At 53.6% G+C, this 27,436-nt stretch overlaps 9 protein-coding genes across 9 annotated transcripts; 5 read left to right on the forward strand and 4 right to left on the reverse strand.

Moving 5' to 3' along the window:
* Positions 1-3,083: 3,083 nt before the first annotated feature.
* On the forward strand, positions 3,084-3,861 carry M406DRAFT_354966 (uncharacterized protein; the record flags this gene model as incomplete). The annotated part of the gene is made up of 2 exons (XM_040923046.1): positions 3,084-3,582; positions 3,644-3,861. Coding segments are annotated over exons 1-2 (453 nt in total), but the record flags the coding sequence as incomplete, so codon positions are not given.
* Positions 3,862-4,698: 837 nt separating this feature from the next.
* On the forward strand, positions 4,699-7,249 carry M406DRAFT_81901 (uncharacterized protein). Its single transcript, XM_040926023.1, has 3 exons — positions 4,699-6,279; positions 6,373-6,817; positions 6,930-7,249. The coding sequence occupies exons 1-3, from the start codon at positions 4,801-4,803 to the stop codon at positions 7,166-7,168; spliced, it is 2,163 nt and encodes a 720-aa protein (XP_040779632.1). The 5' UTR covers positions 4,699-4,800; the 3' UTR covers positions 7,169-7,249.
* An 822-nt stretch (positions 7,250-8,071) lies between these two features.
* Positions 8,072-10,337, reverse strand: M406DRAFT_236908 (Phosphodiest-domain-containing protein; the record flags this gene model as incomplete). Its single annotated transcript, XM_040916048.1, has 4 exons — positions 8,072-8,247; positions 8,358-9,327; positions 9,417-9,961; positions 10,004-10,337. Coding segments are annotated over 4 exons (2,025 nt in total), but the record flags the coding sequence as incomplete, so codon positions are not given.
* A 1,554-nt stretch (positions 10,338-11,891) lies between these two features.
* M406DRAFT_249127 (uncharacterized protein) lies at positions 11,892-13,046 on the reverse strand (the record flags this gene model as incomplete). The annotated part of the gene is made up of 3 exons (XM_040916589.1): positions 11,892-12,203; positions 12,294-12,523; positions 12,605-13,046. The coding sequence occupies 3 exons, from the start codon at positions 13,044-13,046 to the stop codon at positions 11,892-11,894; spliced, it is 984 nt and encodes a 327-aa protein (XP_040779634.1).
* Positions 13,047-13,804: 758 nt separating this feature from the next.
* On the forward strand, positions 13,805-14,748 carry M406DRAFT_327094 (uncharacterized protein; the record flags this gene model as incomplete). The annotated part of the gene is made up of 3 exons (XM_040920167.1): positions 13,805-14,039; positions 14,130-14,471; positions 14,555-14,748. The coding sequence occupies 3 exons, from the start codon at positions 13,805-13,807 to the stop codon at positions 14,746-14,748; spliced, it is 771 nt and encodes a 256-aa protein (XP_040779635.1).
* Positions 14,749-15,010: 262 nt separating this feature from the next.
* Positions 15,011-16,609, reverse strand: M406DRAFT_349823 (acyl-CoA dehydrogenase NM domain-like protein; the record flags this gene model as incomplete). The annotated part of the gene is made up of 3 exons (XM_040922507.1): positions 15,011-15,254; positions 15,333-16,417; positions 16,595-16,609. The coding sequence occupies 3 exons, from the start codon at positions 16,607-16,609 to the stop codon at positions 15,158-15,160; spliced, it is 1,197 nt and encodes a 398-aa protein (XP_040779636.1). The 3' UTR covers positions 15,011-15,157.
* A 391-nt stretch (positions 16,610-17,000) lies between these two features.
* Positions 17,001-19,188, forward strand: M406DRAFT_344742 (carboxyl transferase; the record flags this gene model as incomplete). Its single annotated transcript, XM_040922008.1, has 4 exons — positions 17,001-17,213; positions 17,325-17,828; positions 17,943-18,996; positions 19,066-19,188. The coding sequence occupies exons 1-4, from the start codon at positions 17,146-17,148 to the stop codon at positions 19,186-19,188; spliced, it is 1,749 nt and encodes a 582-aa protein (XP_040779637.1). The 5' UTR covers positions 17,001-17,145.
* Positions 19,189-19,654: 466 nt separating this feature from the next.
* Positions 19,655-20,355, forward strand: M406DRAFT_327097 (uncharacterized protein; the record flags this gene model as incomplete). Its single annotated transcript, XM_040920168.1, has 2 exons — positions 19,655-20,251; positions 20,293-20,355. The coding sequence occupies 2 exons, from the start codon at positions 19,655-19,657 to the stop codon at positions 20,353-20,355; spliced, it is 660 nt and encodes a 219-aa protein (XP_040779638.1).
* Positions 20,356-23,496: 3,141 nt separating this feature from the next.
* Positions 23,497-25,398, reverse strand: M406DRAFT_327098 (uncharacterized protein; the record flags this gene model as incomplete). Its single annotated transcript, XM_040920169.1, has 3 exons — positions 23,497-24,930; positions 24,989-25,188; positions 25,263-25,398. 3 exons carry the CDS (start codon positions 25,396-25,398, stop codon positions 23,497-23,499), a joined length of 1,770 nt encoding a protein of 589 aa, XP_040779639.1.
* Positions 25,399-27,436: the final 2,038 nt, after the last annotated feature.

Here is a 27,436-nt window from a genome sequence, read left to right on the forward strand (position 1 = left end):
GTATTTAGAGCTGACCAGCCCACATGTCCTGCTCTTCCCAGCCAACGAGAAACGAGAGAAGAGAAGGGGAGGGGGAGGGGGCCGCCCTTGCTTCTTCACATGCTGCGCACAGTAGAGGCGGTGGGGCAACTCCAACCTGGCTGTGTGCACAGGGATGTGGGGGTGGGTGGTGCGAAAGTCGAAAGCCCAGCAGCGACGCAGCAGAGAGCAGCCAACCGTTCCCCTGGAGGCGAGTGAATGCTTACCGAGAAAAACACCGTGAGTGTAGGTGCTTCAACTCCAAGTGTGTCCACATAACCTAAAAAAATAAAAATAAAAATAAAAAACATTAAGGCAAATAGAAGGCTCTGTCCAACGTATGTACTCATCAAGGAGGCTTGCATGTCCCGTGCTACAGATATTGCATATCCCAGACCAGGTCTGCCAAGCTAAGTAGACAATCAGTCTTGACACCGACCGCGGGGCATATTTCTCCACTGAGGTCGCTGACGCAATCGTGCATCGGCGCCTGCGACAAACCGGTGGATATCTGTTTGTGGTGGCTGGGCAAAAGCAGGCTGACTTGACCTGACTGACCACTACCCTGTCTGAGGAGGAAGAAGAAGAGAGAAAAGAAAGAAGAAAAGGAAGACGAAAACAAGATCAAAAGAAACTTCGGGATGCAACCTTTCGTGACAAATTGCCTGGTTCTGGAGACTATCCTGCCATGGTTCGAGTATGCCGAGAAAAGAAGACCCTGTAACACTGCCAACCTTTTTTTCATATTCCGAAGCCGCAACAGATATTCCCTGTTCCCCTACAACCCCTCACTCAACGGACAAGGGGTTTCTGCTTTTCTTGTAGAGGCCGGATGGGATACGAGATGCAATATTCAACGTGGTGCTTTTGAATTCTTATTGGATTTTGCCCATCTATGTGACCTCGTCAAGCCAGACCCCTCACCACCAACTCTGCACACACTAATACGACCCTCCCCACTGAAATGTCTCGGCTAGGTGCTTCTCAGCAGAATGGATACGGGATCATTTGGGTTTCAAGCTCTGCACTTCACCTACTTGATTAGCCAGTTCATTAAATTTGCTTCTCTGTAGTGAGGTTGCACACAGCTGGAGCTGGAAGATTCCATGCCGCTCTGGTTGATGCTCTGGACCTGGAAAGCAACCCTGAAGCAAAGTACTTCCTGGGGTCTGTTTTGACTGAACTTGAAGCAGGGAAGGCCTGATCCCCTTATCGGTCGGTATTTCCCGTGTTGGTCCACAGAATCAGCTGGGCTCACTCAATAGATTGATTTATTTTCTTGTGCTATTGGATGCCTCTGTGTTCTCATGTCCACTGTCATTTTGGACGGTGCTTCCAACACAGTGTCATGCAGGAATGGTATGGTAGACCCGGGATAACCACAAGCGGGGGTTCTCTCAAAGCAGAACTCTGCCACAGCCATTGATGTGAGATGTATGTACCATGAGTATACTTTCGAGATCATGAGAGGTGGAGATCAATGATGTATCACACAAGAGCCTACGAGAGGCACAGTCACCCACCTAGGTCAGCGATCATACGTACTTCGATATGATATGTTATGTCATGACATATATCATCTTTGAAATATCACTTTGTATTCTTCATATGACAAGACTTACCAGTTGTGAAAGTGGACAATGCATCTCTCGTCTGAGAGCAGATTTACCATCAGGGAGCAGAGGGTCGCCACACAACATGTCACTACATCGAAAGCCCAAAAGATCTCAGCCTGGCATTATTGAAGCTGGTCTGCACTATTCTATGCAGGCTTACTGTGCTTGCAGAATATGCTCTGACCCTTGCAATCTGTTCAGAGACTTTTTGAGGCTCAGCATCCACAAAGAAGATCATGCCATACCCTTTTTTGTTCCCTTCTTTTTCTTTTCTTCTTGTTTTATTCCTGCGAACACGCCACTCAAGCTCCTAAGAAATCTGTCCTTTAAAATCTTTCGTTTCCCTTGAATTTTTTGTATCAAAAACTCCCCCCCTCCCCCGGTGGGGCCCCTTTATTGTGTTGGTCAGGCTGCTAGACGGAGTGTGATAAAAGCAATAATATGAGATGAGCTAGCACATGCCTGCAGAACCATACAGTACACTCATGTCACACTGGCATCCCCAGCTAGGCTTCCACACTTCGGTTTGCTACATGCTGGGTATCCCTTCATAAATGTATCAATACGAATTCCAAGTGTGAGTCAGAAAAAATGGCTCTGTTCCTGCACTTTCTTATGCTTCATCTGTGGGTGTGGTAAATTTCATCGTGCAACAGAGACTGGCATTTTTACTTGCTTATGTATATTTCCTCAGGAGCAGACCTTCTTGGAAATCCGGAGAAGCCCAAACATGCATGCGCAAATGCTTTTTCTTTTTCTTTCTTTTTCACCCTCCTTCTCTGGCAGCATATCAGCTTAGCAAATAGTTTGACACTGCTCCAGTGTCTACCCCGTGGTTTTCTTGGCCTCCTAAGGTCTTATTCCAGGATGTTTCTTCTCTCCAGTGCTACACACAGGTACGCGCCTCGAACGCCCCACCCGCCCCCACCAAAGAAAAAACAACAAGTGATGTCTCAGTGACCAAACTTTATTACATAACAAGGGAAGCAAATAGAAACGCAGCTTGGCATGAGGGAAATGAGAGCTACATCACACAAGATGGTGCCTGCAAGAAGCCAGCGCATGTTAGTACATGTCTACTACTTAAGTACCTCACAGTAGTGAATATGCAAGCACGGCAAGCTATGCCGCTGGGACAAGTAAGTTGTTGCTAGAGTTATAGGGGTCAGCACCCGGTTGACAGGCTGCTAGAGAAAGCAGGGGGTTCCCTGTATGTGAGGCTCTGCCCCACCAATGTGCCTACAGCTCGCCGCCCTGTCTGCTACTGTAAATGGAAATCGCCCAGTCGCGCATTGGGGTTAACGCGCCTCAACCTTTCCCTGTGTACATTGTTCTATACAAGTGCAAATGAGCAAGGTGCCTAAGAGCAATTTCTCCCTTCTTTTACACCTGGTGCCCCTCTCCTGTTCTCTCCCGTTCACACACCTACACTTTCATCGCAAGCTTGCACGCCATGCTACGACTTTATCCTCTGGTTATTTCTCATGGTTCTCTACCTACAGTGGGCCTCATCACATAACATCCTCCTTGGGGGCTAGACTGTGCGTTGACACAGTCTGGCATAAATGAGAGGCACCTGGGTTTCTTCTGTACAACACACGCACACGCGTGCACACTCTAATTGCCTGTTCGTCAGATATTCGTACCGTTTGATTCCGAGGCAACCCAGCTCCATCTCGCCAGCTGTGGACCATACAGTAGCATCTTGAAAAGATGGCTCCTCCCATCCTCCCCACCGCATACGACAAGGGGGATCTGTACAATTACTACTGCTCCATTGACGACCCTCAAATCGTCAGGAATAAGCTCTACTCCCTACGTAACTATATAACCGAGCTTGAGGAAAGCCGCAACCCCCAAGCCCAAGCCGAAGCCCAACAAAGCATTCATCAGGCAGAAGAGGCTATCAACCTTCTCCGCCAACGTCTCAGGGCGATGGGGCAACAAGGTACCTATCATTTGAATCTCTCCTACGTCGCCACCTAGTCCACTGCTGAATAAGGATTCAGAGCCCTCCGAGAAGGAGAACAACAAGCCATCGGGCTCGACCTCGTTTGCCGACGGAGATGGCCACTACGCTGGTCCCAGTCGCCTCTCCACTCCTGCGAGTGCGTCGACATCTGGCACATGCACCGCGAGCTATGCCAACCTGGCCAAGCGTCCTCGTACTTTCAGCTTCGGTAATGACTATAGTAACAGCCACCAGAACAAGTCACACAAGACGGCCACTATTACCACCAACACCGACGACAACGACTTCACCCTCGCCGACGTGAAAGTGATCCTCAACCTCAATGATAGTGATGCCCAAGAGATTGTCAACAATCAGCAAGCAGCCCTTGCCCGCCTCAAGCAGGAGACGGAAGATGCGAGGATAGCCAGAGCCCTGAGCGAACAGTGGGCCAGAGGCACTCCTAGCCCAAGCGTACCTACAACCGCTTTTCACAACAGTAGAACAAGTGCTGGTCCCTCGAATGGGCGGCCTCTGCAGAATCGCATGCCTGGCGCATACGACTTTGAAGGCTTTGACGACGGTAATGACGACGACGAAGACCACGCCTTCGGCTTGCGCACCAATGGAGACCTAGCAATGGGCCATCCGGCTCGCCCCCTTCCGACCCATCTTCACAGCGCATCAGCAGCAGAGCAGGCAAGTCAAGCAGCTCTTGCCCGTCAGCAACGCCTGCGTCAAAGTGATCTTCTCTGTCAACCACGACTCGTCTTTTCCAGAGACCCAGGGTCCTCTGCTTCGACCACAACCGGCTTAGCCAATGCGGCCCCAGGTTTCTCCACTGGACTCAGTACTTTTGCTTTACCTGGTCTTCACTCTCATCGCCCAGGAATGCTAGATTCAGGCCTGTATCGTCCCATTCACGGTCTTCCAAACCCCAATACACCAAACACTGCTTTCAACCCTGCCAGCGGTGCCACTCCTGGTTCCACCATCGCGAATGCGATCGATCTTACCGGCAGCACCGACTTGGATGAGCCATTCCGCATTGGCCGCCTCGAGAACCTCCTTGATGGTTCACGAGACAACCAAGGTCAAAATACGCAAGGCAAAGCCGATTTTGACAAGACGGCAGAAGAGATCCGGGACCTCCTGGCAAACATCAGGCCTGATGAGGATATCCCAGTAAAAGATCACGTCGGCACCCCTGAGGCCATGAAATACCCTCTGTACCCTCATCAGCAACTCGCGTTAAGGTGGATGATAGACAGTGAGGAGGGAAACAACAAGGGTGGCATCCTCGCTGATGATATGGGTCTTGGAAAGACAATCTCGACCCTGGCCCTGATGGTCAGCCGGCGGTCGTCTGATAAGATCAAGACGAACCTCATCGTCGGGCCGGTTGCGTTGATCAAGCAGTGGGAAATCGAGATCAAGAAGAAGGTCAACCCTAGACACCAGTTGAGAGTGCTGCTATACCACGGCAAGGCGGCCACGTTTGAGACGATGCGCAAATACGACGTCGTCTTGACATCCTACGGAAAGCTGAGCGCCGAGGAGAAAAGATCTCAGACTTGGGAAGAAGATCACCCTGGTCAAGACCCTGCCGCCTCCGAGGATCTGGCAAAAAGCTGTCCATTGATGCACCCCAAGAGTAGATTTTACCGTGTCATCTTGGACGAAGCCCAGTGCATCAAGAGCCCCTTCACGTACCAATCTGCGGGAGCGGCGCGGGTGAGGGCCACTCATCGCTGGTGTCTGACTGGAACGCCTCTGATGAATGGAGTCTTCGACTTGTGGGCCCTCCTGCGCTTCCTCAACATTCGTCCTTATTCCTGCCAGTCTTCTTTCACCATCGCGTTTGGTTGCTTGACTCCAAAGTCTGACCGAGCTCGCGCAAATGTCTCAGAGGCCGCCAAGAACAAAGCACTGAGAACACTTCGCATCCTTCTGAAATCCATTATGCTTCGCAGAATGAAGACATCCATGCTTGACGGCAAGGCTCTCCTCACGTTACCCCCAAAGACGGAAGAAGTCGTGCATGTTGTCTTCGACGAGGAAGAGCGAGAGTTCTACACCGCCCTAGAGGCCAAGACCAAGGTCACGTTCGACCAGTATCTGAGCGCCGGAACTGTGGGCAGGAACTACTCAAATGTCCTGGTCTTGCTTCTCCGCCTGCGACAAGCTTGTTGTCACCAACATCTTAACTTAGACATCGACTACGTCGGCACATTTGAGACGACCAGAGACCAGATGATATCCCTCGCCAAGTCGCTGGGCGCCGATGTGGTCAGACGTCTGAAGGATACATGCAGAGAAGGTTTCGCATGCCCAATCTGTCTGGACGCAGTTATGGATCCGACTATTGTTCTTCCATGCGGTCACAGCAGCTGTGGGGAATGTTTTGCAACTTTCGTTGGAGCCTGTGACGAGAATCATCTTCGTGCTGGCGACGACCGTAAGCCTCTGAAGTGTCCCGAGTGCCGCGGTCAAATCAACACAAGGCACGTCATCAATCTGGCAGCGTTCAAAGCTGTTCATATGCCCGAGACCGAACTCGGTTCCGAGACACCTTCAAATGCCGGCGATGACAACTTATCCGTTGCAGAGCCTGCCGCAGGTCCAGCCGGTCAGGACAAGACCGATCGAAACGGAAACATCCAAGATGTCGTTGTTAAGGGTAATGAGAGCGACGTGCAAATGTCTGGCGGGAGGGATGTAGGCAGCAGCGACGAGGTCATTCCTGGACCTTCGACTGCCGCCGCACCCGGGAGAAACAACCAGCAGAACAATACCAAAGGCAAGGCGCGAGAAGGCAAGGGCAAGAACAAACTGACGAAGGTCGAGCCATACACTCTGAAGAGCCTCCGTATGGAGGCGAGGAAGAACTTGACCGAGTACAATCGCTACATGGAGTATCTCAGGACACGCTGGATGCCGTCGACAAAGGTTGACAAATGCTGTGAAATTCTTGAGAGCATCCAAGAGAGCGGCGACAAGACCCTTGTCTTCTCACAGTTCACCTTCCTGCTGGATTTGCTCGAGATCCCCATCATGCACCACCTTGGCATCAAGTGTTGCCGATATGATGGAAGCATGTCGCGTAACAAGCGAGATGCTGCCATCCAGGAATTCCAGGATCCCACTTCTGACACAAAGGTCATGCTGGTGTCCATCAAGGCTGGCAATTCTGGTCTCAATCTCACTGCTGCCAACCATGTCATTATCATGGGTAAGTCCTTGCAGTTGTGTTGTTCCTTGTGGTGATAACTTCTTCTCTCTCCTGTTGATGTCTGTCGCGGAACGGAATGAATGCTCCATGCTAACCCCCCAATGTCAAACAGATCCCTTTTTCAACTACTTTGTAGAGAATCAGGCAATCGACCGTGCCCACCGGATCGGTCAACGCAAGCCAGTCAAGGTGTACCGTATCCTTGTCAAGGATACGATCGAGGATCGCATTGTCGATATCCAGGACAACAAGCGTCGGATGGTTGATGCTGCCCTGGACGAGGGCGAGTTCAAGCAGCTGGGTAGAATGTCTCTCCAGGATATTCAATACCTTTTCTACGGCAGAGAGTGATGCATGAGGGTGTAGTTAGTGGTGTAGAATGGACTAGTCAATGTGTCCCATCGCAGCGAGAAGCTGACAAACGTTTTCCACATCGAATGTCATGGTCCCTGACCGAGAGACACTTCTCCTGAAGAAGTCGATTGAAAGAGAGAGAAAATGAAATGCTGCAGGTTTGTCACGTGCCCTAGTCCGCCGGTTCCTCAGCTGTGCCATGCTGGCCTGCCACGAGTATATACTCTCGAGGGATTAAAGGTGGTCTGAAGTATTCAGTATTCCCGGAATGACCGCACTCGCCCAAAACATGATCGATCACGTAGGTAAAGAGAGAGGAGTAGCCACGATGTAGTATGCTCGGCAGGGTCTCGCCCCATGTTATGATATTATCGAGATCTTAAAAAGAACCGTTTCCGAATCCTGTCCAGCGAAGAAATGACCGCGCTTGTGTGTCGCAAAAAGAACAGACATGCCTTCCTATAGCCCAATCCAACGCCAAACAACCGCGGTCCAAAAAGGCAACCTGCGGAATAGGTATGTACAAAAGGAAAAGAGAACCTCTCGTGGCACCTCTAAGACGAGGCGGCGGTGGGATTCAACTCGACAATATAACTCAAATCAGGCGGTGCCTTCGGGGTTGTCCTGGGCAATGACAGGCGCCTTGCCGCCGCCGCCCTGGATAGTCTCCCACGCCTTACCCGCCTTGTCCGTCGTCCAGCTCCATGCCTTGCCGAACTTATCCTTGGCCCAGTCCAGGGCCCCCTTGGCGGAATCGCCAATGCTCCCGAGCAGGTCTTTATCCCCTTCGCTGGGAGGGTCAACGCCGACGGGGGCCGACACTTGGCCTGTGGCGACGGGGTCCACGCCGAGAGCTATGGAGGGAGAAGATGGGGAGGTGTCAGAGGAAGGTGGTGTCGGTGTCGGTGTCGGTGTCGGGGTGAGGGTGTAGCTGGTTACGGGGTCGGCGGGGACTTCGATGGCGGGGACCTCGTCGTGTAGGCCGGTGGTCTGTAGTGGGAGGCGAAGAGTGCCGTTGTTAGGGGCCGGGGTGAGGCCGATCGAGTCACAGAGGATATTGTAGACTTCGATGTTTTCTAAGGCGCGCGTGTGTGTGTCAGTTCAGCTAGCACATTGGGATGCTCGATGTTCTGGTTGGAAAGGCCAAAAAGGGAGGGCTTTTGAGGGGGAGGGGTTCCAAACTCACGGAATGGCTCGACCCTGCTGCCCGGCTGGTGAGGAAAAGCAGGGCCGCGTGCGATGAAGATGGCTCGCATCAGAGGGTGTTCGTGATCGTATCCGTGCAGGCCTTGTGGGTGGTACACCTTGTTGTTCGCTTTGGCGTCTTCAATATCGAACTCCTTCTTGTCGACGATGGCCCAGCCGGTCTTTGGGATGATCCAGAGCGGCGCGATGCGCTCATTGTTAGAGAAGTGGTACCGTTCAGGCATGTTCACGTCGCGAAGATAGACGTCGAAGTTGGGGTTGGTGTTGGCCTTGTCAAGGAGGCCCTGGTACATTTCGTCGAGATCAGAGGGGTCCTTGGGTCGCAGGCCGACCAGGGGCCAGCCGTCAATGTGGTCCACCTTGCTAAGGTCCACGAGGTCTTCCATCTGGATCATCCGAGACACATCAGTCGTGGCCATGCCGTGGTCCGACACGACAATCACATTGACGATGTCGGTCAGATTCCGCGCTTCCAATCCGAGAAAGATGTCGTCGAGCATCGTGTCAGCGTTCTGGATCGTGGAGCGTATCTCGGTACTATTGGGCCCAAACTTGTGGCCATCGGCATCGACGTTTGGCACGTAGGCTGCGATCAGCTGCGGCCTCATGTCCTCAGTCCTGGCATGCGGGTCCTCCAGACCAGGCCTGTCTAGAAATTCAAAGATCCTTGCGACCTTGTTGGACAGCTTCTCTCGGCCGTTGTACTGGTCGATGAAGGCAGGCTCGACCCCGCCGAGATGAGCCTCGCTGCCAGGCCACATGTGGATCGCGGTTCGGATGCCGTGCTGCTCTGCTGTGACCCAAAACGGCTCCCCATTCCACCATTTCGACTGCATGCTGACATCCGTGTCTGTATAGTAGAACTCCTGTTGCAGTTTGGGGTCCCAGAAGCTGTTTGCCACAACTCCGTGGGCTTCTGGGTACAGGCCCGTGGCCAGGGTGAAGTGATTCTGGAGGCAGAGAAAGGAGAGGTCAGCTAGAAGCTCAGTTGCAAATGGGATAAACCAAAGCGAGAAGAGAAAGAAAAGAAAAAACCCACAGGAAATGTGACGCTCGGAAAGGACGGGTTCATATACAATGGCGACACGCCCTCTTTGACGAAAGCGTTCAGCCTCGGAGTCAAACCTCGTTGGAGGAAATCTGCCCTGAACCCGTCTAGGCTGATGATGAGCGTGGTGGGCGCAAAGAGCGCAGTGCCGTTGCTGACAAGAGTCTGCGCCTTGAACGCTGTGTTCTTGACAGACATCTTCCAGGCCACAAATGCCAAGACCGCAAAGGCCGCCGCGATCGAGACGTAGATCAAGGTCCATCGCCAACGATCCCTCCTCCGCTGTCTCTTTGCATCCGCCAAATATCGAAGACCGCGCCTGTCGAGCTCGTCGCTGTCCTCTCTATCGCTACAGCCAGCCGAGCTGCCCGTCTTGAGCCCGCCCTCCTCCAGCTCAAACATCAGCTCCCCGTCCTCGCCCTCGTGTGCCTTCTCCAGCAGCCTCTCCTTCTTCTCCCTCCTCCTCTGCCGCCGCTGCTTCCTGGCCTCGCCCCGCAGGTTCTCCGTCGATACCTGCTGCGACAGAGGATGGCTTTCTGAAGGGCTGATGGACCGGCTGCCTGCACTCCGAGGGCGACCACCACCGCCGCTGCTCCCAGACGAGAAGAGGTTGATGGGCGCCCGGATGGACAAACCCGACACTTTACGCTTCTGGCTTGACCCCCTGCGCTCACGCTCCTGGCGCCTGCGCGCGTCGGTCACGAGCTGGTCCATCTCTTCTTCCTCGAGCAGGACGATCCGGTCGTGGGCGCGCAGCTCGCGGCTGTTGCGGGCGCGGGCCTGGCGCTCGTCATCGTCGCTGTCCGAGTCCTGGTCGCTGCGGAGGGAGTTGGCGTCTGGGTCGTAGCTCTTGGCCGAGAGGAGGGAGCTGTTGGGGGACTTGGGCCGGTTGAGAGGTTTGAGGAGAGGCATTGTCGTCGTCGTGGGTGGTCTTTGATTGAGAGTCGAGGATGGGGTGTCGGAGGAGTTGTTCGGTTCTCTATTTGCGCGCGGCTTGCGCCCGCCAGCAGCTTGGAAGGGAGAGGGAGCACCTAGAAGATGATAATGGTATGCATGGCAAGTTGGAACACTTGAGGAGAGATGATTGTGATGCAAAAAAAATTAGAGGTTCTTGATTTCAGGGGGGAAGGAGAGAAAGGACTTATTTTACTTGCGAATTGCGTCTCCAATCTCTGTGACGCTGAATGCGTTATCAAGGTGGGTCAGGGTCAGGGCAGATGATGATGGATGGGCAGACATAGTCTAGTGCAATACAGCCCCCCCCCCCTCCCCCTGGTCCACTCAATCACATCTGGGCTGATCCCGGGGGCCGAGTACAGGGTAGTCAGCACTCAGCCTTGCTGGTGACGAATCTCCTTCTGCCATACTTATATAATACCCTCTTCTTCACTTTTGATCATTCATGAAGACACTTGCTAGGTGGCTGAAGCTTCAATTCCTTTGTATTTCCCCCTCGACAAAGATTCTCTCTTCAATCTAGCTCTTTGGCTCTCTGACCAAGGCAAGAAAATAATGATTTATGGTGCAGCCAGTCATCCTTAGTGGGTCGCTAACATCGAGCCTCCCATCATCACAATATAACAGGTACGTACAAGAGACACGGTATGTCTTAATTCAGAAATCATATTCAAAATGAAAAAATTATTCTATATTCCTAGGTCAGAAGACTAGACAGCCATACCCTGATGCACTTTACCTGGGCCAAGGCAACACTGCTGTCAGTTGCAATCTCGGGCTCGACAGTGAGAAATCCAGACATCTTGAGTATCCCGCCCAAGTAATCAAAAACATCATTCAGGGAACTAAATAGTCACTTTATGTTAAATAATCAATAGTTAAGACCCCAAATACTGTAAAATCTAGAATTGCTTTGATACATGTCATGCCTTCTCACTACTCGCAGACCCTCCTATAAATAGACAGGCTTGCATGCGCCAAGATCTGAGCCCGAGACTGCATTAGACTGGACTTGTCCTTGACTTGGCAGTGGGAGATTCCAATACAACAACCATTTCGAGCAGTACTATGTAATACCTCATCAACAGAGGTATTAATAATCCGTTGCCTCTCTCTCGAAAAATTGCAAAGACTCCTGAAAGCATGTCAAGTCTCAACAGATCTTGCTCAGTTTCCAAGGCAGTTGCTGAATCAGTCAATCCATACATATATATATATATATATCAGCAGTGAAATTCATGTAGCACGGACTTTCTTATGCCATGCTGCTGCTGCTCTCTCTCTCTCTCTCTCTCTCTCTCTCTCTCTCTCTCTCTCTCTCTCTCTCTCTCTCTCTCTCTCTCTCTCCCCCAGTAAGAAACAGGTAGCTATGGACAAAGTCTGCGAGAAGAGTAAGAGTAGCTACCTGGAGACGTCTCGTGTCTCCGGGACAGTGATCTCGAAATCAGCACCTACAAGTAATGAGTCGTTTCCTTTTTCCCTCTCCTTGTTCTACCTCGATCTTCCCTTTCAACTAGAAGCCACGACTGCGGCCATGCCATTATTCCCACCGCCCGCAAAATCTCCACTTATAAAAACAACAAGAACAGCTGCGTATGCCGCACAAGCACCAAAAATCTCGACCCTGCTCGCTGTCGTCATCGCCCGCAGCGAAACCGCAAATACCACAGTGAACAGGGCGATCAGGCCGATGCTCAGCTGCGGGTGTGACGAGTTTGTGTGATAGAGCGCATAAATGGGCAAGAATAACAACATGATGGCCGTGAGCGTCGTGATCAGCGAGGCCACGAGCTTGACACGCTCGTACGAGTAGTACCAGATCTTATCTGGTACCAGGTGCGAGATCATCGTTGTTCCCGGTGGGAGCGATGATGACGGTGAAGAAGAAGAAGAAGAAGACAAAGAGGAGACTGTGTTGTACTGGGGCAGCACGGGGGGCGGCTTGGTCCGGAAGAGGCGTGGCAGGGTCATATGGAGGAGCCGCGTGAGCACGTCTGGTTCGTCGCGACCTGTCAAAGAAACATAGTCGGAACCGCGGATGTGTGCCGTGCTCATTCTGAGGGGATATAGGGACGAGCTGGCTCCAGAAAGCATGGGGTATGTTGAGGGTGCGTTTCCTCCCGATGGTGTCAATGTCGTTGCTGATTTCCGGGGAGCCCTGTGGAAGTAGCTGGACATGGCCGTCATGGTCTCCTGAGAGGGCAGGTGGAGCGCGATCAGACTTGACTCCCGGATCAAAGCTTCTTGGTACTCCTTCAGCGTGGCCCGGATCCTCATTGCGAGGTCCATCCTTTCCCTCCACATCTTGTCAGGCTGCGTCCTCGTTACGGCACCATGGTCGGCTGGCGCCGAGTGAAAGGCCGCCTTTTCAAATTCCTCCCAACTCCCTGCACATCTTCGGATCCAGGAGCGGTGCTCCCTCGCGTCTGGTCTGTTATCGTTCTCGATGTCGAGGCTGTCCTGCATGTCGTAGCCATCTTGCTGTGCCTGGAGGTGCGAGAGTTCGCTCTGGTAGTACAAAATGTTCCTCGTGGAGAGTTTGTCGAAGCGCTTGTAGACTACAGACTTGTGGTCATCATCGGTGACGATGAAGCTGGCAAGTGAGCCGAAACCAGAGACATAAGTCTGGGGCGTGGCTTCTGGTGATCCTGATGCTGATGCCATGTGTGGTTGGCTGGGAATGATAGCATCGATGGCTTGCTGGCAGCCTGTGAAATCGCTCGGTGAGCAACCGTCTCGAAAATATTGGTTCTTGTAATTATAATGAGGCTGTCACTGCAGATGAGCTCTGCCTGTAAAATCCAGGCTTTACGTGCGCGTACGTGCTAATTGTCATGCAGGACCACGAAGATGTATATTATGGCTCACACATTAAGCTCCAGCATGCGCGGCTTACAGGATAACTCTTAGTCTCATGCGTCTTATAGGTTCACGGCACAGCCACGAGAGGGGCTCCAAAGTGCACTTCTCCATGCCCAAAACACAGCATAGGTGCCCAAAGTGATCTGAAGTGAAGCCCAACGGACCGAATGCTTACATACAGCCTGTAATACTGTGTAACCTCTTGGCCTTGTACTCACAAACACTCAGATATAAGCCGAGTCTGCCCGGATCACAATTTTGGTTTCTTGTGATGTTGTCGTTCTCTTCTTCTGAACCTTCTCTTAATCACCGGATAGTATAGAAAGGTTCAGTCTTACTGCATGCTAATAACTCCAACCGTTTCTTGTAATTGCAGTTATAGATTTTTCCATTCTCTTCTTTTCTCGTCACCACCATCTTCTGCCTCAACCAAAGAAAGTGATCTGAGCGAATCCCCTACTATAAATTCCTCTCAGGAGCAGATTGACCTTGCTTCCAGAGAAAAAAAATACCAAAAGACACAGATGTTTCAAATTTGTTAGAAAGAAAGGAGAATTGCAATGCAGAACGAATATTTCGTGCCTAGAGATGGCATTGACCGCGAGGTCATCACGGCGGATATATGCCGCTACCTGGGCAACGATGCCCTCGTCCGCCCAGGAACGTATGAAGAACCACAGACGGGCCAAGTCCTGCAAGGCTTCATCATCAAGAGCTCGCAACCTCTCACTGGCGAGATGGTACAGCAGCTGAAAGCCGACTCCGCACGGTGGCGGCAGGATGGAAGCGGCAGGGGTATGTTCGTGATAACTCTGAAAAGGGATGTCATATTTGTTGTATCGCGGACCAAAATTACTGACTGGTTGCTTTTCCATTTCGTCATAGCAACGCAACAACAACAACACCAGCAGCAGCAGCAGCAGCAACCTTCACAAAACGGTTATTATGCTGCCCGACCAAGTACTGTATCTTCGCCAGTATCTCCATACATCACGTCCGGCACTCTCGGTTCATCCTCAGCCTATGTTAGTAGCATTCAACCGGTTACATATTTCGGTGGTTGGACCCTAGGCTCGGCCTCTAGGGAGCGGGAGGCTAGGGAACGCGCAGTCGACCGCGCATTGAACAGTACTGCTACTTCTGCAGGAAACAGTTCACAAGTAGCCGCCGGCGGGCTGGGGACGTCCTCGCGTTCCTCCATAGTCAACGGCACGCTGGGTGCAGATGGTGAGTCAAATTGTCATCGGTCTTTGGCGTGAAACGGGTCATCGAAACGAGAGTGGTGGCTGACAGAAGGGGCACATGACAAGCTATGAGGGCGTCCTTCAGACAACGGCTTGAGGACCTCGACTGCGAGTGGGAGAGGGGACAGGTCGTGTGGGAGAACATGGCCGAGGACGAACGACAGCGGCGGAGAGACGAGCTAGAGAGGGCAAGACAGGATTACGAGAGGAGTCGTCAGGCCATCATTTCTCAGATCTCGAACCTGAGGACCTCGAGGTGAAAAGAAGAAGAGAGGAAAGGGGAGGGGGAAGGGAAGGGGAAGTAGGGTGGTCTTTTGCGCACATTATTCTCGATTTGACCATTGATAGAGTGACTGATGAACAGCGGATGAAACAGGGGGAAGCAGAAGGACATTGTAGAAGGAAAAGTGTGATGCGAAGCCACGCTTTGGTAAATTTTGTACATAAGCCTTTTAACTCAGTTAAATGGAAACTTTGTGATAATCATCAGCCCAACGTCAAGAATACACTTATGCAGTGGGTGTGATTATTTGGGCTCATATTTTCATGGCTTCGAGGACATTCGCTTGCAGTGATCGCTCACTTGCATGTTCTAGACGGGATTTCGACAAGATGGTCAAGGCAAGTAATGAACTCTTCTTTCCCCTTTGTCCCAGGTCTATCATTTTATCACCTAGAGTAGCTCGCATATTCCTTGTTGAAAGCCCGGCCTATCACCATGCGCCTCACCTCTGATGTGCCAGCACCAATCTCGTAGAGTTTTGCACTGTAAGTTGGGGGGTTTCTGGTTAGCAAAGGACATGCTCAAAACAATATGCCACCCGCCAAGCACAGTGAAGCTTACTCTCTCAATATCCTCGAGGCGGGCATTTCTTCCACGTAGCCCATCCCACCGAGCACCTGTATGCAGTCAAGGCCACACTCTGTCGCTCTCTCCGCCGCATAGAGGATAGCACCCGCACAGTCCTGCGTCCTGATGACCCCTTCCTCATCGACCACCCTGGCTGTGGCGTACGTGTAGGCCCTGCTCGCCTGGTACTTTGTGTACATATCCGCCAGCCTGCCCTGCACGGCCTGAAAGGTGCCTATGGGCTGGCCAAACTGCTTTCTAGTGTGGGCAAAGGGAAGCGCCACGTCCAGGGCCGCCTGCATCAGACCCAAGGGCCCTGCGCTGAGCACCAGCCTTTCGAGGTCGAGGCCCTCCATCAGCACGCGCACGCCGCCGTTAATTTTGCCCAGCACATTGGCATCCGGCACGAACACGCCGTCAAAGACCAGCTCGCCAGTGTTGCTGCCCCGCATGCCCATCTTGTCGAGCTTCCTCGCGCACGCGAAGCCCTTGGCGCCTTCTGTCTCGACGATAAAGGCCGTGATGCCTTTGCTCCCGGCGTCAGGCTCCGTCTTGGCGTACACGACGATGAAGTGTGCGTCAGGGCCGTTGGTGATCCACATCTTGCTCCCGTCCAGGACGTAGCCACCATCAACCTTCTTGGCCGTGGTGCGCATGCTCACAACGTCGCTGCCGGCGCCGCTCTCGCTCATAGCCAGGGCGCCGACCTTCTCGCCGGCGATCAGCCCGGGCAGAAAGCGGGCCTTCTGGTCAGCCGAGCCATTGAGCTGCAGCTGGTTGACGCACAGCTGGCTGTGGGCGGCGTAGCTGAGTGCTATGGAACCAGAGGCGCGCGACAGCTCCTCCATGACCACACAGTGCGCCTGGTAGCCCAGGGCCAGGCCGCCGACGTCCTCATCCGCCGTGATGCCCAAGAAGCCCGCATCACCCAGCTTAGCCCACATCTCTGGGGGGAAGTTGTTGGTCCTGTCGACTGCGGCGGCGACATCGGGATTGATCTCGCGCCGGGTGAATTCTTGCACGCGCTCGCGAAGTTCGTCCAGGTCGGCCTGGGTGGGCGGGACAAAGCCCTGGGGGTGCTTGGAAGAAGAAGTGGTCGAGGCATATCTTCTTGAGGATTTTGATAACGAGAGGGCATCAGCTGCTGGGGAAGATTGAAGGGAAGAATGAGAGTGGAGGAGTAGAGGGAAAGAAGACGAAGAGGATCTCGTCAAAGGCCGCCTCGCTGGGCGGACCAGACTGTGTAATAATAGTACTCTTGGGGAGGACATTGTGTTGGAGGGATAATGGAGCTAACCCAGTAACCAAGCGACTCAGTAAGTCAGTTCATGTGTATGGAAGGAGAAGAAGAAAAAAGAAGAGCAGCAGATTATCATAGATGAGGCCGAAATTGGCGAGTGAGGGTGAGTTGCAGTGAGTTGAGGCAGGTGCATACTGCAGTCGCGTAGGCTCGGCATAACGATGAACCAGCGAAACCCCCGGATTGTCAACTAGCGGATGACGTCGCTTAAACGCGGGCCGAGGATGGAGAATCTGGGGTAGTAAGTGTTTACACTAGTAAATTTACAGTACATTACAGTACGTTAGTACATGTAGAATAAAAGGAGAAGGTGCGTGCAGTGGGCGGCGGCTCTAGGATTCTCAACGTCGTCACCGGATCTCGGGACAAGCTTCCTCTTGTCCTTGTCCTCAGCAACGTGCCCACTACTTTTTCCTTCTCTTCCTTTCTGTTCTTCTTCATGTTCTGCTCAATGTAACAAGGTCTGCTTCACGGGGAAACGAGCCTCGACACTCCCCAGCCCAAACAATGCCGTTGTCCATTCGAGGCTCAAGACGAGTCATCATCCCCACAATAGCCCGTCCCTCGTCGTCCTCGTCGACCCACCCCCTCCTCAAGCACAATCCCTATTGCCCTGCTGCTGTCTCTAGGGTGGTACTGGTGCGTAGTGCAAGCACGAGACCCCTCTTCACAAGTTGTCCTCCTAGACAAAATGAAAGGGCCCCTCCTCAGAGCCAGAACAGCACCACCAGACGCACCATCGCGACCTTTACGCCTCCGTACCAAGCCCAGGCCATCTCCACGATCCAGACCGTCGTCGACCCCTCCAGCGATGACTTCAAGGAGAACCAGCGCGCTATGGACGAGGCCATGGCCCGCCTCACCGAGCTGACCCGCAAGGCATCAGAAGGAGGCCCACCAAAGGCCAGGGAGAAACACATTGCGCGCGGGAAGATGCTGCCGAGGGATCGTGTCACTGCCCTGATCGACCCAGGGACGACGTTCATGGAGCTGAGCCCGCTCGCGGGCCACGAGCTATACCCTGAGGCGGAGGTGCCCGCGGCGGGGATCATCACGGGGGTGGGCGTCGTCGAGGGTGTCACCTGCGTAATTGTCGCCAACGACAGCACCGTCAAGGGAGGGACTTACTATCCCGTCACTGTGAAGAAGCATCTGCGCGCACAGGCTGTGGCGCAGGAGAACAGACTCCCGTGAGGAAGAACAAGACCCGCCCTCCAGTCCCCTTGAACGCCTTCCCTTGGCTGTGGTTGATCCAAGAGCTAACAATGGAATGTCTGTGTGTTCCGTTTTTGCCCCAAATATAGGTGCATCTACCTTGTCGACTCGGGCGGTGCCAACCTCCCACATCAGGCAGACGTCTTTCCAGACCGCGATCACTTCGGCCGCATCTTCTACAACCAGGCGCGTATGTCCGCCGCTGGCATCCCTCAAATCTCCGTCGTCATGGGACCCTGCACCGCCGGTGGCGCCTACGTTCCTGCCATGTCCGACGAGAGCATCATCGTCCAGGAGCAAGGGCACATCTTTCTCGCCGGCCCGCCCCTCGTCAAGGCCGCCACGGGCGAGTCCGTGAGCGCCGAGGACCTGGGCGGCGGCAAGATGCACAGCAGCGTATCCGGCGTGACGGACTACCTCGCCGTGGACGATGCACACGCCCTCGTGCTGGCCAGGCGGTGCGTGAGCAACCTAAACTGGCCCAGCCGGACCACCAGTCCAGCAGCGGCCGCCAAGGAGGGCGAGGGGTTTAGCGAGCCACTCTATCCTCCTTCCGAGCTGCTAGGCATCGCCTCGACGAACCTACGCAGGCCGCTGCCCATCCACGAGGTCATCGCCAGAATCGTCGACGGTTCTGCCTTTGCCGAGTTCAAGCGCGACTACGGCACAACCCTGGTGACGGGCTTTGCGCACATCTATGGGCAGCAGGTTGGCATTGTCGCCAACAACGGGATCCTCTTTTCCGCGTCAGCGCTCAAGGGCGCCCACTTCATCCAACTGTGCGGTCAGCGCGGCATCCCGCTCGTCTTCCTGCAGAACATCAGCGGCTTCATGGTCGGCACCGACGCCGAGAGGGAAGGGATTGCTAAGAACGGTGCCAAGTTGGTCACAGCCGTTGCCTGTGCCGACGTGCCCAAGTTCACTGTTGTCGTCGGCGGGAGCTACGGCGCGGGCAACTACGGTATGTGTGGCCGTGCCTACTCGCCCAGGTTCCTCTGGATGTGGCCCAACGCGAGGATAGGCGTCATGGGAGGTGAGCAGCTTGCGGCCGTGATGGAGACGGTCGGCAAGACTGTAGACGTGGGTCTCAAGGACAGGATCGAGAAAGAGAGCGATGCTGTCTTCTCGAGTGCCCGGCTATGGGTGAGTAGACTCTTTTCCCCTCTTCGACGCCCCCTGTAGTCCAGGTTGCTGACTGGCAAATCGATCAAGGATGACGGTGTGATCCCGCCACAGCATACACGCAGGTATCTCGGATTTGGTCTAAAGGCTGCCATGTCAGGCCGGAATGAGGTCAAGCCTGGCGATACCAAGTTTGGCGTGTTCAGAATGTAGATGGTAAATCAGAACCCCTTGAGAAGACGACACTTTCGCAGGAAACACTGAACGTCCTCGAGTCACCACCACTCTGGTGATGTGATGGAAGCCTGTTACTCACCGCGCAGCGGTCCTGTCTCATAGCTTATGGTCACCCAACAAATTATATCAAATTGATCCGTGCCCCCCAAAGTCAACGCCAATGCTGGTGAATTGCGACGCCCACCGGTTGAGTGAGTGAACTGTCGTTACACTGCCACGAGAAGTTTCTATAAATTGCACGATCTTGGGCTGCCTTTGCTCGGTCTTCCTTTCTCGAGTCCCACCACGACCAACGGTTATGCCTCAAGTCGTTTTCTTTTGCAAGCACGCAGAAGGAATATTGGCAGCCCACTTCTCTCGAGAGTGAATCAATTTGCTCGTCCTGGCATCACGTCCCATTCCAGCAGACCCAACACACACACACGCCTACCCAGCCGCAATAATGTGCTTTTACGAGTACGACGTGTACGACTGCATCGTGTGCAAGGAAGTCATGCACACCAAACCCTACCTCCTGCTGAGGGAGCCTGGGGCCACGCAGTTCGAGACGATTGACAAGCGCTGCCCCACGGCCCAGAGGCTGGACATGTTGGCGGAAAACTGTCCGTTTGTCAAGTACAACAACTTTCCAAGGCGGATCCGGCTCCAGCCCAACCAGTTCTGCAGCAAGGTCTGCGAGGGATCATATCGGCGTGCCCACCAAAAGGCGAAGCGTCGTGAGGAGGCTGCTGGGGGCCAAGGTGGCTCCTGGAAAACGGCCTCGCACCTCGACAGCGGCAGCGACTTCAACAAATACCGTCGATCCCCGGCGCACAAGCGAGGCCGCTCGCCGTCACCTCACTCACGGTGGATGTATGACGGGTGGGAAGGGAAGCAGGAGGAAGGCCTTGTGTCTTTGCAGGACGACGGATACAGTAACTACTACTACGACCCCGGCGAGAGCAGCTGCTCTTCGTCCACCGTCCCAACGAAGCACCGCCCGCAGCCGTCGCCGCCGCTGGAGGACTTTCGAGAAGTGTATGAGAAGGCGTATGGCTGCGTGTCAGAGGGAAGTGTCGGGACTGCTTGCTCGAGGCACAGGTCACCGTCGCCCCTGAGCTCGGGAGATGGAAACGTTTGGGTGGGAAGCGGTTCCTGCAGTGAGATACGAGGACGCAGCCGGACTGTTCGGCCCGTGAATATGCCACCATCAAGGCACTCGGGGGAACAACCTGGTCAGGGAAGAAGAGATCACCCTAGTGAGACAGGAGGACATATTCAGACGCCTCCCTCGGTACAGACTCCACCAGCGCGTTGCTCGAGAGAGGGCAAGGAAGTTCACGGAGAAAATAATTGGCCTAGGGCTGGAGGAAGTGTCCAGAGTGTTCGCCCGGCACAGAGGTCACCATCACGACGCTCATGGGCTGAACTCAGCGGGCAGAATCATCGCTGCAGCCCGGTGGCCAACGTCCGGACTGTTCACACAGCGCCGGAACCTCTTGAGCGGTACGAGTGGTGAGCAAGAACCTTTCTTGTCAGTGGCTCACTTGTCTACGTTTTCCATTGATAATTTTTCCTTTCCCTTTTCTTTTCCTTCTCCTTCCTTGAAAGTAGCTGATCAGGAGGGAAAAGGAAACGGAGGGGGGGGGGGGGCCTTGAATCTAGCCCCATCTTTGAGAATGGCGTTGTGTATAGTCCGCAGCCACGAGGGCCATTATTAATGGATTGATCTTACTGCACCAAGGTCCTTGCTTCCTTTGATCCCCCAGTTTCGTCTATCCGGCAGTTCATTGATTAAGGCATGCCAGTGCTACCAACAACCTGTCAACATAATGTGCGATGGGCAATTTCGACATCAACCTGGTCTTTTCGAGTGTGGCTTTCCAGTCAAGCCCCAGAATTAAAGAAACTCTTACCCCCCCCTATATGAAAAGGTAAAGGTTTCACAATCTCCGTTCTCAATTTCTATAGGTCATGATACAAGCCCAATGAACTAACTCCCTTGTACTAAGCCAGTGCTGACAACGGGGGATGATGCATCATAAATGACCTGTCACAATACATTATCCGAAGCAACACACCAGGGCCCAAGAGGAGTTGGAGCCCAATCATCCATATGATGCCATGAGAAAAAAAAAGGAACTGTATAGAGATAGGATACACCCCACGAGCCATCCCTCCTCGAGTTCTAGGGTCCTCCCCAATAACAGACAACGTAACATGATGCATGCACGTATCAGTGCCCAATTTGCCCTGCCAGCCCTCCTTTCCCCCCCCCTCCTCCTTCTCTTCCTCTCCAATTTCTCTTGTCACACAGACCCCCCCTCCCCCCTCCATCATCTCCTCCTTCCCAAAACAACCATAAGCAAGCCACAGTAAGCCGGCTCTCCCCACAACGGCAATCCGTTACCCCCCCCCCGGCCGCCCACGCCGCAGCCACGTGCCGCTCCGCTGTAACGCTCATCTTCTCTTTTCCCCGGTGAGACGAACCAAATTACCAAACTCACTTGTTGCTTTTTTTTTCTTTCCTTTCTCTCTTTTTCCTCTTTCCAAGACAATTGCGTGATCCAGCCAACCAAACGTTCTATCACAGTCACATCACATACCTCCCTTTTTCTTTTCTTGCTGTTGCTGCTGCTGTTTCTTCTTTGCTTGACTTTGCCCCCCCCCCCTCTTTTCATTGCTATTTCATCTTATACCAATGGTTCCCCCCTCCTCTCCCCCCCCCCCAACTCTCCCTCCTTAAAGGTAGTCCCGTAAGAAGAAGAACTCGCATAGTGCTATGTATCGCTAAGCGCCGAGGTTGTAGAAATGCAATGCAATGTACCACTTCTTCTTCTTCTTCCTCTTCTTCTTCCTCTTCTTCTTCCTCTTCTTCTTCCTCTTCCTCCTCCTTACAACAAAAGGCACCGCTACTGCACGAGGAAAGCGGGAAGGGTGAAAAAGGGGCCAGCGTTCCGACTGGTAGAGAAGAAAGGGAAGGATGACGAGTGGAAGACCAGTGAAAAACCCCCCAGCGAGCCGCGTGTGATAGCGAAGTCGGAGATTGAGCGGTAAGTAAAGACAGCCAAGTACTGGCTGCCTGAATTAGCCAAGCCCCCCTTCCCCCTCCCCAGCAATCAGTCTGGAACCACTCACAAAGGAGGAGGGGGGGGGGGGGGAGAAAGGGGCGAGAATATGTTTGGAATAACGCAACGCCCTAATCGTACCTTCAAGCTGTGCGGCCTGATCGACGCCAGCCTAAGGCGGTGGGCCAAAAGGAGGGGAGAAGAAAGAAGAATAAGAAATATAATAAGAAAAGGGGAGAGGAAAAGGGGGGGGGGACGGGTTGAGGGCATCGTGATCACCAGCAGCTCTCCGTCCTGCCTGCCTGTATCCACTCCGGCTCGGCCGGTGTCTGGCCTGCAGTTGAAACTTGCCGGAAGGCTTGGGTTTCCATATATCAACAGAAACAATACGTTCTTGTCTGTCCGGGGACTGAGGGGCTTTCCCCCCCCCTGGCCACGAACGGGAAGGGTGCAGCAGAAATCCTATGCGGGATATGACTCCCAGCCAGCCAGCCACCTTGGCGGCAGAGGCGCTCCAGGGGTTTCATGCTCACATTATACTTTTTCAGCTCGTGCCCGTTCATCGTTGGGCTTCGACGGGGCCAATCTTCATACACGCACGGAGCACCTGGCGGGTTCGTAATTTCAGCGTGTTTCTTAGTATGTTTCTCTTATTGCCAGCTTGCATGCATGGACAGCAAGAGATACCAAGTATCATGTACAATGCGCATACGTCGTCGCATGCAGCAGCCAAGGGCGTCTCTGCCCTTTTACACTAGCCCCCTGAAAGTGTACCTCTTTTTTCCCCAGCCTCCTTGCCTTGCTCGCCGGTTTGGTCATTGATAGTACAGACTTATGATAAAAGCTCGCTTGTAAATGCCATTGATTGAAAGGGTGAAAGAAAAACCAGACCAAAAGGAAAGGGAAAGGAAGGAAAAGAAAGAAGAAAAAGGAAAAAAAGGAAAAAACCATAACGCTACCAGGCCCGTGGAGGCACCAGATTTGAGTAAGCCGGGACGTGTCGCTCCTATGCCAACGCCAATCCTGTTACTCTACTATCAGAAGGATAGCGGTAGTAATCATCTTCTTCTTGATCTAATGATATCTCGTGCATGATGGAAAGGTGATGCGCCAATGCCCATGCCATGCCATGCAAGTAACGTAGGAAAGATAGCCCCCATCTTTACCAATTTCCATTATCATTTTGTTGTTCCGGGTCGTCAGCTGACTCTCTGCCGAACAGTGCAAGGATGGACCTCTAGCCCTGTCTCTTGCCATTATCCTTGCCGTCGTCGTGCTGAGAGCTTGCACTGCCATTTCTTGGCCTATCGCCACTTCGTGACTTGTCCCGCTCCAGCAGCAGTGTCAGCTGCGACTTGGATCTTCCCATGGGTGGTGCCGGGGCTGGATTGGGTTGTGTGGGTGTGAATCTGGAGTCCAGGACTGACGTCTTTCGAATATCTGGCTCGTCGGCTCCCAGGGGCGGGAGGTCCTCGTCGAAAGGTCGTGCTCGCGGCGTCTCAAAGTCGAAGCCTCCCTTGACGGCGAGCTTGGACATGCCCACAACGCTGGGGGATTTGAAGCTGCCCGCTGAGACTGGGCCCGGGCTCATCCGCTTCGGCTCATTAGACTTCAGTCGGACCATAGCTGGTGCTGCACCGGTCGCATGCACGCTGGATGGCCTTCGAGGCACGTTGCCTGCCACACGTGTCTCCTCCGCCTTCTCCTTTGTGCTCTCATGGTTCCTGCCAAGACCCGTACGCTGAGGTGTCTTGCGCCCTGTTGCGCCATCCAGACTGCCAAGAGACTTGTTACTCGGAACAGGAGGCGAGTTAGACAAGACGGTTGTATCTGCTGCTGGCTTCTCTATGGTCGATTTTGCGCATTCACGTGAAGCTTCGGTGCTTGCCTTCGTTTTCTCTCCCTGAGAAAGGGGGGAAGACGTCCGCTTTGGAGGTTTTGCGTTCATAACAGTGCGAAGCCCCGACTGCTGAGGCCCTTTGGCCGTAGTCTGGTTTGTTGGTTCAGTTTCGACAGCTGGCAGCTTGCCCAGCTGTTTAGCAGAAAGCTGTGGCACCTCGGCGGGGGACGTCAGTCCCGACACTGCCTGTCTACCCGAGAAACTGTCTTCCTTGGATGCTGCAACAACGGACGACTGGTGGAGATGACTTTGCCTTGGCGTGGGAGAGTCCCCGTCCTTTACCGTAGTGTCGGAGCCAGCGGATCCCGTAGACGACTGTGAGCTCTGTCGACGCGGCAGGACAGGACGCCTCTTGAGTGCGTTACTCGATGCGACGAACTTCTTACCCGCCGCAGACTTTCTCTCCGTCTTGGATGGAGATCTGGTCCTGGGCGCGGAACGGGCGGGGACACGGTTCTTGCCTGTACTGTCCGACTGGCTTGCCCCGTTGCCGTTCTGCGGAGACCCGCTACTCTGTTGTGTAGTCTCATCTTCTTCTGAGTCTGGCACATCGACGAACCGTGCTGTTGGTCTCGGCCCCGAATTGGAAGGCCCCCTAGGCTTCTTGAGGATCGGGTGAGATGGCGGAGGTCTCGACGAGGATGGCGCCAGACTCTGGGGTAGTGGCATGCTTGTCTGGGCTGCCTGTGCTTTACTCCGTGTGTTTCTCGGGTCCCCATCCAGGGGCTGCTCCGACCGGTCGCTTTCGTGCATGCTTTGAGCATGAGGAATCTGCTCCACCGCGTTAGCTACGAGGAAAGATGGCTGCAGGGCGGCATCCGAGGCTCACTGGAGGACGGCTCAATGGCGGTGGCGGCACCGGTGGTCCCCTGAGGGGAACTGCTGTGGGACCAGATGCAATCTGCTCCCATAGCCTGGCGAGCGTCTTTCCGCTCAAGTGCCTCCTGTCGCTTCCCCAGACATGCCACCAGAAATTCTCAAGACGACACGCGGTGGGGTCTTGCAGTTTCTTGTACATCGAGGTATAGGCTGCCGGGAAGGGAAGAAAGGAAAGTCAGCATGCCGTATTGATATCTTGCATAGGGGACCATTCGAATTCATACCATACCAATGCCGCCGCACATCTTCCAGAGGAACGACAGGCAGCTTGGCAACTTCGACATATATTTGAGGAGAGTCAAACAGGAGACCGGGTGGCAGCAACATGGCCAAGACCTCGGCGATTTCTTCGGCAGCCATCTTGGAAGAATATGGGTTGATGCTTGACGGGCGAGCCTGATGATCGGTGGCTTCGATGAAGGACCGTGTAGGGGCACCGCTATCAGCCAGACATGATCTGCGAGGTCCTAAGATCTTCCGAGGAAAAAGAGAGTCTCTAGCGCAGGTCTGTGCCCACTCAAGGCCAGAGACGGCTGCTATCGTGCAGGTCAGGTCGGTTAATAGTGAGACAGGCCGAGCCTAAATGGAATATCGGACGCGGCTATGGGTCTGACGCGAGCTTTGAAAACGAGCCGTGTGAATCAAGAGATGATCTTGATTGGGGGTGTGGCGCAGCGTCCTCAACATGCCTCCTCGAATGGATGGGTGACTGACTGACTGACTGACTGACTGACTGACTGACTGACTGCTAAATGGGTCGAAAGATTGGAATCGCAGGCGGAGGGCAATCGATGCGTGATGTCTGAGTCACCTCGAGGATGGAAAGATAAAGAGGAGAGAAAGAACTCTGGCACAAAGGGGAAGAGATAAAAGTATGGAGGTGTGCAGTGCAGGAGGTGGTTGGCTGGCTGTGATGCAGATAAATTGCGTGGGATGCGAGGTATCGCGATCTGAGTAACAATGATGTAATTTTGGCTGCCTCGCCCTACACCGCCGGAACGAGGAGCTCAATTTAGATGGTAGGGCTGGGTGTCGTGCATTAGAAAGAGAAGGGGGGCCTGGCTTGCAAGTTGGAAAAGAAAAACCAAGGAAGGAAAGACCAGATCTGTACGGAGACGCCGACGCGTAAATTGAGTAAATGACGGGTCGTGACCAAGGTAGATGGATACAGAGCGACCCTAGACACTAGTAATGAGAGAAGATGGGAAGGATGCGGTGTAGAGTGCGTGTCCAGGCTGCGTGCTGAGAGATCGTGTGAGTGTGAAGATGTGTGTGGATGCGTTCTTGCCCTCTTTCTTTCCTTGTGTGCGTCAAGAAATGAGGGCGAACGGCGCATGCCCGATTTGGCAATCGACTTATACCTTCAAGCCGTAATGGCAACAAAGAGGCGTGCAAAGTTCTGGTGGTATTGGAGTTGACGTCGTTGTTCGGTTTTCTGAGAAGTGACAAATTCTCTCCACTACGGCGAGTTGGTACTGTCAGTTTCAGATGTGGACCCTAGTGACTAGAGTGAAAGTGAGGGGAAAAGATGACTTGGTGCCAAAGCCCAAGAGAGCCGGGCAATATGGTATTGAGAATGCAAAAGAAAAAGAAAAAGAAAAGAGAAAAAAAGAATGTGTAAGGGGAGGGAGGGAGTGAGGTAAATGTGTGTGTCTCTCTGTGGCAGAGACAAAGTAGCAGGCCTGGCCTAAGAGAAGGGCGCTTGTCTATCTGGTTGAGGATACCAGGACCCAGAGCGGCTCATCAATGATCAATATTCTCGAAGGGCAGGGGCAAAAAAATTCCAGCCTTGGGCCTGACCATCCCCCACTTTTCCCACAGGGTAATCAGCGATGAGCTGCCGCGGGAGGTGGGCCGCTAAGAAGTCCCTAAAAGATCCCAGCGGGCAAAAGAAGCAGAGCCCCAAGGATCCACTGTATAGAGCAAGATGGGGGTCATGGCAAGGTATGGTGGTGGTTCTACCCAAGCTGTTGAGGGAAGGGAGGGGCGAAGGGGGGGGGGGTCGTTGAATGAGATATACTGAGCACAGGTATCACAGGGTTGCTGTGTTGTATCCTGTTCTGTGTCGAAGTCAACTACGGCCTCAATTCTCTGGTGCTAGAGTACGGTGTGCTGTGTGATGATACTATTATGGTCTGAACCTGGTGCTATGTACCATAAACCTTGGATACCATAGTACTTTGCACCTGGGAAGCAAGGGAGGTCAAACCCCAGCGGGCTGGAACCAGGAAGGTCCCTGTAATTTCACGGCCCCTCTACCCTTCGACCTCACTCAAAAGCACAGTCCAGTCCAAAGTCGACCTTCTTCATTGACCTGGGTCATGAGTCGCCATGGGTCGTCTATTGCTACCTGAGTCGGCTGCTATCTCAATCCGGTCAGAGTTGCTTGGGTTCCTTC

Source organism: Cryphonectria parasitica (assembly GCF_011745365.1).
Source record: "Cryphonectria parasitica EP155 unplaced genomic scaffold M406scaffold_2, whole genome shotgun sequence".
Lineage (NCBI taxonomy): Eukaryota > Fungi > Ascomycota > Sordariomycetes > Diaporthales > Cryphonectriaceae > Cryphonectria > Cryphonectria parasitica.

Bases quoted from the DNA above. Each gene is read 5' to 3' on its own strand.
- M406DRAFT_81901 (XM_040926023.1), top strand. From the start codon at position 4,801: ATGAAATACCCTCTGTACCCTCATCAGCAACTCGCGTTAAGGTGGATG. The intron at 6,280-6,372 runs GTGCAAATGTCT...AACAACCAGCAG, and splicing joins TTAAGGGTAATGAGAGCGAC to AACAATACCAAAGGCAAGGC. The intron at 6,818-6,929 runs GTAAGTCCTTGC...AATGTCAAACAG, and splicing joins CAACCATGTCATTATCATGG to ATCCCTTTTTCAACTACTTT.